Below are 11,399 nucleotides of genomic sequence, written 5' to 3'. Positions count from 1 at the left end.
GATTATTGTGTGTCAGTGCTTTGTAGTGAAGGCCAGTTCACACATGCCATTTGCTACGTTGGTGTAATTTATATGAGAGCTTCATTTATAACAATGTTACCTGTCATTTATTTTTCTGTTAAGACATTATAGAAATGTAGGACTGTACACATCCAAGTCCTGCAGAATTTTCATTTCAGGTTTTAAAAGTTAAAAAAAAAGTCACCATAGAGTGAAAATTCCAAAAAACAAGATTCATTTACATTATCACTAGATAACTTCCATTTGTTCTAACTTGTATTATATGGTTTTCTATAGCATTAGTCAATTTAACGTTTAGTATAAAAGCAATTGAGCAATTTCTCTTTAGAAGTCCATTTCATTGCTTTGTAGTCATAGTCTGTAGGTGAATGAACAAGCTACCCTTCTCCAAAATTACTCTTCATTTTCTTTTTAAAGATAAACTGGTCAATACTCTCCTTCCTGGTATGGAGGAATTTTTTGTACATGAGAAGCATTCATGAGTATAATCTGCCCTCTTGCTTTATTGTCAAAGGAGGGGAAATTCACTGCTTTCACACTCTTCTTTTTTGGCTCTTTCTCCCAAAAGATAAGAATCTTTATTTGGTACCATACCAAGAAATTGGAGTTCCTTTAGCTTCAGACAATATCATCATGGCTTCCAAATTGTTAGGAAATACAAGTTTGCAAGACTCCAAGGGGACTTAATATTTTATATCTTACTAGTCATGTCATAGGTTTTAAGTGTTTTTGACGGGGAACTGTTTCACTCATGCCATATACCTGTTTTGTTTTTCTAAAAAACTAATACTGTAAGTTGTTAGCAGGTATCTTGTATCACTGCAAAACCCATGTATAATAACAACTTGTTCTTGAGCTATATGTGTGTACATAGGCTTTCCTTCCATTCATTGTACCCATTCTGGGGCTGTCCTCTACTTCTTGCCTAAGTATATGTTTTTAAAATAACTTTAGCACATTTGCATGCTACTCCAAGATTACTTTATAATTAAGGTCGCTTTTTAAAGTACTCAGCTTTCACACAGTAAGTGTTTGATTAGTTCATTTAAGATGTTTTTAATAGTACACTTTAGGGAGCCATACATACTGACAGAAAAAAGACACGAAATCTGAACTGACAAAATAGCCTTGCTCTCATAACTGAGTAAAATACAACAGGAGAACTGACACATTCTGTATTATCTTTAAATTCAGCATCAACAGAATTTTGTGTTTGAAGTAATTACTTGAAGTATATTATGCTTTTTTTTTTTCAATTAAGCACCTTTATCCATCAAACAGAAGCTATTAAGTATTAATAATTTCAGGTAGGATTCAGCTCCTGGTACTGTTAAACCTTACCTGGAAGATGCAACATAAATCATAGGTTGTTTTCATAAACCATAAAGTAGTAGTATTTTTCCTGAGCAATAGGGAACTAGCCATAAACCAGGGCTTAAAATAACATAACCAGTTTCCCTTTGGTTTAATTGGTACTCAAACCACTCAGAAGATTAGTCTTAACAGACATTTTCCCCCAAATGTAAACAATACAGAAATACTGAATGCTGGCTATGAACAAGAACATCAAAAAGATCTATTTTTGAACATTTTTCACCAGTTTGTTTTCTGCTGTCACTTTCCTGCAACAAGAAAGGTCTGCAAATGATTAAGTGTCTTCTATTGGCATTGCCCAGATTATTGTATTTGAACTTTTTGCTGGTATAGGAACAATTCTCAGAGGGTGTTGGTGATTGAGCTATTAGATACCTGGACTGCATCATCGTAGTTGTTTGCTCACATTTCAAGGGGACTATTTGAGAAAGGAAAAAGAAATGGGTGCCCTGTTTCAGAGTCTCCTGCAACACTGAACATTATTCTGGGAGATACTTCATGTTCATAGTTCTTGATTCACAGGATTTTCTTTGAAACAAGCCTACTTGATTTCATCCTTTTGGTGATGTCCACTGTTTACAACCCAGGGCACTACCATAATAATAATAAAAAAATCTTATGGAAAAGAGAAAAGGAAAATGCATGGTTTGCAACATTATAAAGTATAATACAATTTCCTGTGTTCCGTAACACAGTAAGATCCTTTGATAATAAATTCCAGAGGAAATCTGGGGGGGAACAGATTGCTCAGTTGTAAAATCTAGGTTCATGTTGGCTTCTACTTAATGCATTTCATGGCGTTACAAGATCAAATTGCTAAAACTCACAATAAAAAGTAGAATCTAGCAATTTTTACCAAGACAAAGTGAGAAAATCCTAGTGGTATCTTTGTAAAAGAGTAACAAATACTTCAGGTGTGTAACATAGTCTCCTTCCACATATAAGAGGAAATCGGTGCTGGACTGGCTAAGTATGTGGAAAAGAATATAAAACATTTGGGATTAAGCCAGGTGCTCTTCTGCTTAGGAAGAACACGTTTCTGCAGAAAGATACTAAACGTGTTATTTGTGAAAAATCCACTTGTTGAAATGTCACTTTGGTCAAAATATTTGCAGATCAGAATCTGTAGTCTGACTGTGTGGGTGGGATGGTTGTGCTGGAGTATACCTTCATCATGATTTACAATGTAAACTGCTTTGCATTTACCATTTTCTGAGGTTTGTATCTATGTTTGATCAAAGGTATCAGAACCATCACTTTTACAAACAAGTATCTGACAATATAAGTATATACTAAAGGATACAGTTCAGAATCAGCCGAGCAAGTTTACATGTATTTCAAAATATGGAAAATCTGCTAGTTTATAACATAATGGAGTAACACGTTTTTCATGTTTTCTTGAAGCATGAATCACGATTACGTGCCTAATTTTTTATAAATATGATTTATATTTTTGATTTCCCTAGTTTTTTTTGTCAACGTATGCCACATTTCCAATAGTTGTCTATTGATTACAGTGTACTTGAGTTTTATAGTCTAATTGTTCTCAGAATCACTGAACTACTACGAAGTAAACACCTTATCTTCTCACTACCCCTCCCCCAAAGACCTATGTTATGACCACACTGAAGACATGAATTTTGCCATTAGTAGCTCTAATAAACTATTAGGAAAATGTATGCTTAAAATAATTTATATTGTCAGTGCAAAGGCAATTTCTTATAGACAGGTAATGAAGGTGATCAACCACTTTATTAGGGTATATTAGGAGTGAATTCATGGATATGAACTTCCTTGAATGCATCATGATTGTATTCAGATGCAACAGTTAATATATCTTTGAAATAACAATCCTCTTCCTTACATAATAGCAAATAACTAATGTATATGAAGCATTGGTACATTATTTTTAATGCAAAATTTCTTAAATCTTGATTCCTATATAGTAAAATCTATAAAAACAAGAAAAATAAAAATTATCAGTTTAATGGACAATAAGGACAGTTGAAGTATGTGTCTTCAAGTTCGAGTTAAGCCATTAAATTTTTTAAAGCAAATACTTAAAGGTAAATTTTATATAAATATGTACAAAATGTAGATCTATTTATTTAGCACTTTGTTCTCTCAGATAAATTTATATTGCATATCTAATAAGATATGCAAGCATCTCCAAAAATTATAACTCCTATAATTCAAAACAAAACAAAACAACCCTTTAAAGGTTATTCACTGTATGAAAACAGAAAGGGAACAATTACAACAATGAAATTGTTTTAACTTTTTCAAATCTGATTCTAATGTGCATTGACATATATTTAATTGTAGAAAAGACTGGGGGAAAGGGGCGTAACAGTACTCTAGCAGAGTAAAGGATAAAAATCCCTCTTTTTCCCCTAGCTTCCAGTTTGACAAGAGGGAATACTTAATCGAATCCTGTCCACCAAAACAGCTAATAGTACTGTGCTTTGAAAAAAAAACCTGACTTCATATAATTCTTAATACATCCTGTGCTGCTGTTGGTTTTAAGACTTCTAGCAGTAGCTATAGGTTCCAGTCTGGCACTTCAGGTATTTTTTAAAATGACCAAAACGTGCTCTAAAATGAAAGTTAAAATGTTATCATATTTTCTGAGATTTCTTGAAGCAGATTGTCAGATGAAACTCGTTAGCTTAAAACAAATCTGTAAAAGACTGCAGATTTTTCTACTGTTCAAAGAATTGCACTCTGACTATAAAATGGACTTGGCTGACATTGTTTCCTCCATAAGCACAATTAATATAAAACTATAGTTTTAGGAAGGATAAGTAATTGCAATGATCCTTTATTCCATTATCCTCTGGCCTTCTAGTTTATTTTGTGTTCAATGTTTCGTTTAACAAAGATTTTGAAAAGTTTATCACCATTTTCTCTTGGATTAAATACCAATTACTTAGTTGGTCCAGTTTTAAAAGGTAATCTGCTTTAAATTCTCAAAATCAGTACCAAAAAAACATACAGAGTATTATTCTAATTGTTAACATTTACATAAATTATACTGGACTCAAGAAAACTTTTTAAAAATAGTGCATACAAGGCACAAGAGCTTATTATATTGACTGAAGCTGAACATTCTGGCATCAACAAACACACCATTTTAGTTTATCTCAAACTAAATTTCCAAACAGCATCCATTTTAGTTCATGTTGAACTAACTTTCCAAAAGTTGTATGATTTTTATTTGATGATTTGCATAATTTAATCTTAATAGGTGTTTAAGGAAAAATATAGTTTACCTGTCATAATTTTGATGAGATGAGAAACAAATAATACAGATATAACTGGAGGGTAAATCTATTGACCTATTAGGAATTCTTAAGAGAAATTCAATATTTTTACTATATTCAACAGGAGAAATAATCTAAAAAGAGATTTTTAAAAAGCCAAACTGACAAAAGAATGTCATAAAACAATCTTCATAATTGCTATTGTAAATTTAAGAAGATTAGAAGAGATGAAAATATATTTCTGATGTAATAGAAATGTACTGTATTCTGACAAAAGTATTCCAGCCAACTGCTTTAAGAGGGAGCTCAAGCTTCAATGTCCACACATTTTCCAGCAGAAAACAAGGGCTGGATTTAACTGAGGCAAAAATGGCTGAAGATCTTCAACTGCAGGCCACCTGGACTCTGTAATGAATTTTCATAATTATCACAGTTCACTCAGTCTGAGGCTGGATTCACACCAGAGGAACAAAAAGAAGTATGCTTTGTCACTTCCACCTTCTTAAAGGTAAGTTTTATGAATAACGCTTATCATTATAATGTGACTTGAAATCTCTGAAATCTTAGTATCTTAATAGTCTCCATTTTCAGATTCAGAAGATCAGATCATTAATGGACTTGCTATGTCATAAACCGTGCTACCCATGTATTTGGGTAAAAACTGGTCCTTGAATTTATTCCAAGTTTTTTGGAGAAGATGTTTTCCCTGTTGATTAATAAACCAGAACTACTTTTAATATTTAATAGGAATTTGTATTAGTTGTAACAATGTGTGTATTGGGTCCAAAACATGTTATATTTTAAGCAATGGCTTGGAGATAACTGATCAATTCATATTCTGCATGTCCAGCCAAAGGGATATAGGCATAACTGACCAGTGGCACCTTCCTGTGGGAAGCCTCTTCCGTCATCTACAGCATTGATACCTTGAAATGAAACAGAAAACATGAAACTACTGTGTTAACCATAAACATGCAAAATGAACCAACTCATTTCATAATCTGTTTCAATAGCATCCCTCATTCAAAACTGTTTACTATGCTAGCAGGCTCAGTAGATGTGTTCTTGAATACGGACCTCTACATCAATACTGCTCAAACTTTAATATGCATATACAAGAGAGGATCCTATTAAAATGCAAAAAAAAAAAAAAAAAATGTAGACTCTGATTCAGTAGGTCTAGGGTAAGGCCTAAGATTCTGCATTTCTTTCTTTTTTTTTTTTTTGAGACAGAGTCTTGCTCAGTCGCCCAGGCTGGAGTGCGGTGGCACGATCTCGGCTCACTGCAAGCGCCTCCCGGGTTCTCGCCATTCTCCTGCCTCAACCTCCCAAGTAGCTGGGACTACAGGCGCCCGCCACTACGCCCGGCTAGTTTTTTGTATTTTTAGTAGAGACGAGGTTTCACCGTGTTAGCCAGGATGGTCTCGATCTCCTGACCTTGTGATCTGCCCGTCTCGGCCTCCCAAAGTGCTGGGATTACAGGCCTGAGCCACCGCGCCCGGCAGATTCTGCATTTCTATCAGTCTTCCAGGGCATGACAATGTTGCTTGGTTTGGGGCTACAATGTGAGTGGCAGGGTTCCATGTTGTTAGCTCTGCATTCATCTGAGGCTGAATGGAGTTGAGGAGTGGCAACTGAGTCGGGAAGGACATCTAGCGAAATGATTTTGAAATTTCATGTGCATAGAAGCACAACTTTTTGTTTTGTTGTTTTTCGAGACGGTGCCTCACTCTGTCGCCCAGGCTGGAGTGCAGTGATGCGATCTTGATCTCAGCTTACTGCAAATTCCGCCTCCCTGGCTCAAGCCATCCTCTCATCCTCCCACCTCAGCCTCTGGAGTGGCTGGGACCACAGGCACATGCCACCACACCCAGCTAATTTTTTTTCTTTTTGTATTTTTGGTAGAGATGGGATTTCACCATGTTGCTCAGGCTGGTCTTGAACTCCTTAGCTCAAGCAATCTGCTTGCCTTGGCCTCCCAAAGTGCTGAAATTACAAGTGTGAGCCACCACGCCTGGCCAGCATTTTTTTATTTATACCATATGATAGGAAAGGTTGGTAAGCTAAATTTAATTTACTTTTCAGTACTAACTATGGGTTTAGGCACATTATAACCATCTGGGAACTGATGAACAAACAAATATTTTATAAAAAGGTGGTATCATTTACTAATGTAGTTCAAAAATAGGAGAGAAAATATGAAGTTTTTTTTTTTTTTTTTTTTTTTTTTTTGTTTGTTTTAAGAGTCTTGCTCTGTCACCCAGGCTCCCAGGCTGGAGTGCAATGGCGTGATCTCGGCTCACCGCAGCCTCCGCCTGCCGGGTTCAGTTGATTCTCCTGCCTCAGCCTCCTGAGTAGCGGGGATTACAGGCATGCCACACCACACCCGGCTAATTTTTGTATTTTTAGTAGAGATAGGGTTTCATCATGTTGGTCAGGCTGGTCTTGAGCTCCTGACCTTGTGATCCACCCGTCTCAGCTTCCCAAAGTGCTAGGATTACCAGGCATGAGCCACCGTGCCCAGCCAATATGAAGATATTTAATATAAGTTAGGCATATCAATATTAGACTATTATTTGATATAAATACAATTTGAATGAATTGCAAATCTGAGATGCAACGCAGGAAAAAAAATATTTTTAAAACTCCAGTGTCTATTAGCTACTTGAGGGAAAATTAAGAAAACAAAACATGTTACAGCAACTGGTTATATCAATAGAATAGAAACATTACATCAGAAAATCAGGGGTGCATTTTTAGATCTATAGCACTGATTCATGCTGCCATTTTGTGATTATGACTGCTAATGTCATATTTGAATTAATAAAATCAAGTTTCTGTCAGATTTTTAATTTCAATGTTTTTATTTTGTCACTTATCCGTCAAATGTTGAGAACCTACTATGTGTCTGGCATTGTGCAAGGTGTTGGAGATAAACACAATGCTGGTATTGTGTCAAAATACTGGGAACTCTCGATGGCTTTTATATATTACCATGTAACTATGTAAAACGCTTAACACACAGAAAAATTCCTAATAGCACTGACCTTAAAAACAACAGTTATTGTAACTGATGTCTTCAAAATATTGAAAAAAATCCTGTGAAATTCTGTTTTACAGAACTATGTTCTGTTTAATATGTTATTTGTGGTATTGGCTAGTGACTCATATTTGCTATAGTTCCATTCTAAAATTATTTTCAGAAATATAATAATGTGTCTTTGCCATTTAATCAAATTCAGATTAAATTTACTATTTTAGCAGTTATGGTCAGTCTGACTTATTGTAGCATCAGATATTCAGAGCTGATCCTGGTCTTCCCAAAATCAGATACTAGTCAGCTGGCAAATTGCCAGATCAGCATTTTGCTATTACAATACATGGCTAATTTATCAAAACCAGAGCAAATAAAAACAGATATCCATGAACTTTGATGCAAATCATTTTGTTTTACAAATGAACCTCTTGCTTTTCATAGACTTTAGGATTCTTGATTGCAGTTTTGTAAATAGAGAGTTATCTTGCTACCTTTCATATTCAGCTCTGTAAATTGTTTATTATATAGTTGTTTGTTCCAAAGGGGTTCCTTACTGTAGCTTTCTATTGACTGCAGGCTTACAAACAGATCATATGTTAAAGAAACTGATTTGGAACTGCTGGGTTTTTTTTAAAAAAATAAGGTTTAAAGAAAATGATTTGGAACACCTATCATTTTAAGGTTAACATGTGCTATAAGGCCCTACTATGACCCAAAAATGGGAATGACAGTGTGCTAATGAGTACTTTAATGAGATATAATTATATTGCACTTAGACTCAGTGAGAGTTTCCTAATGGATGGTCAAGGATATGACCACTGTATATATTCTGAAAAATGAAGAAAAATTAAAAATAATTACTCTAATTTCTAATTTCACTTTATAAGTGACAAGATAATTTTTACGTATAGTTCAGGATTTTAGGATTGATCCTTGCCACTTAATGCATTACTATAAAATGACTTTTGTTCATCAACTTATTTCTATAATTCATCAAGTTAACCTAAATACCAGCTAATACTGAAGCTAGGTCTGTGCTCAGAAGCCTCAGCATGGCTAATGCAATCTCACAAGTCAGGTAAAAGATCTTCTATATAAGTCACTCATAAATTAATAAAAATGTTTATGGAAACTATTTACCCTAAGAAAATTAGAAGACTGTTAAAAATACAAAATAAAGGGAAAATTATCGTACTTTTGTAAAGTATGAATTTATCTTGCTTGAAGAGTTAAGTCTCATTCTCCATGGTTAACGCAGGATTGCTCATACCTTAATGAAAGAACATAAGTTAGCATTTTCGGTTGCTTTTGAACAAATAAGCAAAAACTTGTTATTCATCTATGAATTATGAATCCCTTGGTAGACTTCCAAAGGTGCCTTGTACACAATAAGGGTATATATATGATGGTTATATAGAAACACACACACCCCTTACACAGTGTCAGTTACAACCACTATCTCTCTCTACCACACACACAAAACACTAAAAACAAATATACATCTGAGGAAGTAGAGGAATGTAATAATGAAAGATATATTGACCCACACTGCTCACATCAGGTTACATCGACATTTCCAAATTCTCCCTCTACCAACCTCATTCTAGTCAAACCAATCTTTGAGCGCTTTCTCACCTCATTTTTCTTGTTTCTTTTCCTTCCTATACATCATCTTTTAAACTTTAAGTAGTTCTTCATTTCACCCATCCAACTAACAAAAAAATTAATCGAACATGCCGAAGAATTATAACAGCATGTGAAAATCAAGAAACCACTGCTATGTTAATACAAATTATATAAGATGAAACGTGAATCCCTTCTGGACGAAGAGGAGTTGCTTTTTTTCCACTTCTCAACAACTGACCCCCAACTATTTCTCACCTCTCTGCTTCTAAGGAAACTGATGGATTCAAAGAACAAATTGGTGTCATCAAAGTTTGTTTAGGCAATGCCTAGTCCTTGCCATAGATTAGAAAGTGAAATGGCATATTTGAAGGTTGAGAGAGTGACCAAATTATGAATAGTCAAATCATGGGACTCTCTGGGAGGAAAATATATTTGTTAAAAATAAGGCTATTTAAAGAAAGCTTGTATTTTAGGAGAAGACGACTGATAATATATGAAATAATGACTAGAATATTTACTTGGGATCATCCATTTGTTTTTCACTACCACTAAATGCCAAAGGTTTCTTCAAACTCTCATGTTGTCTGACTTTGGTTCACTACATTTTAAAACATTGACCGGTTTATTTGAAAAGACTAGAAATGAAGGAGAAAAGGTTAGTAGTCAGTCTGAAGATTTTCTGGCTAATAACACCTTAATCATAGATGTATGGCTTTAACTCCTTTATGTGGACACCACACATACGTACACACATATGCATGTATGATCACCCTATTTTGTCTACTCCTTACCAACACTGAGAAATAGGTAGTCTTTGGAAAAGAAGGAAGCTAAGTCTAAAAGATGTTGGGTAACGTAACAAATATCACACACTACTGGGAGCCTAAATTAGGATTTTTAAATCAGGTCTGACTTTGAAGCCTTGCTTGTTCCTTGCTAATAAACTACACTGACTGAAGAAAACAAAAGATTAAAATCAACAACAGTAACAAGAGGAATGTGAGTGAGATATGAAGAAATCTCAGGCAGCTGAAGTTATGGTAATTACGCAATAACTTTACTCAGACATTTTGAAATTGGACAGAAATCTTAGAGTAAAAGAACTGAATAATTTAAGGTCCTTTTCAGTAGATATTTTTCTACTATCTGATTTGATTGTAGTTTTTTTCACTTTTACACTTTATATTTTGAATTTACTTCTATCATTTTACTTGAGGAATGTGATAAAGATTCGGTTCTTTAAACAGAAAAAAGGCAATGCAGATCCATCTTTCACAAAATGATTTTCTGCTGCTAACAGGTATTAACGAACCCCATGAATAGTTCTTTGAAAATAATTCTGAATTTAGAATGGGAATCTGACTCCAAACTAAGAAAAAGTCTGTGGGTAATATAATGGATTTTTTTAAAACCATGTTTACCTTCTAAAAATAAAATATATCAAAAGATAGCCAAACAAGCACACCCTTACCTGCTTTGCATTTTCCTGGGTTTGTGCTGCTCTCCGTCCAAGACTGAGAATCAGTAAGAAGGTGGCTCTGGGACTCTCTCAATGGCTTTGCAGGAAACTGATGGTTTTCGGAACTGAACAATAATTGAATAATCATCAAAATCATCATAAGCTAATTTTTGATAGTAAAGTTGATTGTTTCTCAATGTACGGAACCAAAACCACTTGCAATGCAAGATGATTGCAGGAGGTACACAAAATAATGTGGGGAATACAAGAAGAAGACATTAAATAGCACTGACTAGTGGTGAGAAAAGTGTTCTCTCTTCAGTCTCTTTTCCTTCTTCTGCTTACGGTAAGATGACAATCTCTAACAGTGGCAAATCTCCAGAGAATAGTCCTCAGCTCCAGGCTTTAGCAGGTAGTTAGAACTTAATAATAGTATTTTACTATCAATTTTATGTATGTATTTATGTTTGAGGCAGATTCTCACTCTGTTCCCCAGGCTGGAGTGCAGAGGTGCAGTCATAGCCTCAACCTCCTTGGCTCAATCAATCCTCCCCTATCAGCCTCCCAAGTAGCTGGGACCACACCACCACCCTCAGCTGATTATTTTGTTTTGTTTTTT

The 11,399-nt window shown here is 34.8% G+C and overlaps 1 protein-coding gene across 2 annotated transcripts in view; it reads right to left on the bottom strand.

The window, feature by feature from the left end:
- Positions 1-3,137: 3,137 nt before the first annotated feature.
- The window catches only part of ZDHHC2 (zinc finger DHHC-type containing 2), a 68,893-nt gene continuing 60,631 nt past the window's right edge, over positions 3,138-11,399 (bottom strand). The window contains exons 12-14 of one of the 2 annotated variants that reach the window (XM_025394835.1): positions 10,793-10,905; positions 8,891-8,965; positions 3,138-5,584 (exon numbers count right to left, since the gene is read on the bottom strand). In XM_025394835.1, the coding sequence (XP_025250620.1) occupies positions 8,925-8,965; positions 10,793-10,905 (154 nt within the window). In that variant the 3' untranslated portion in view covers positions 3,138-5,584; positions 8,891-8,924. The remainder of the gene's footprint in view (positions 5,585-8,890; positions 8,966-10,792; positions 10,906-11,399) is intronic. The other variant, XM_025394836.1, reaches the window with a different exon arrangement.

The sequence above is a fragment of the Theropithecus gelada genome, chromosome 8, assembly GCF_003255815.1.
Source record: "Theropithecus gelada isolate Dixy chromosome 8, Tgel_1.0, whole genome shotgun sequence".
Classification (NCBI taxonomy): domain Eukaryota; kingdom Metazoa; phylum Chordata; class Mammalia; order Primates; family Cercopithecidae; genus Theropithecus; species Theropithecus gelada.
This window is presented reverse-complemented; position numbering and strand designations above follow the sequence as displayed.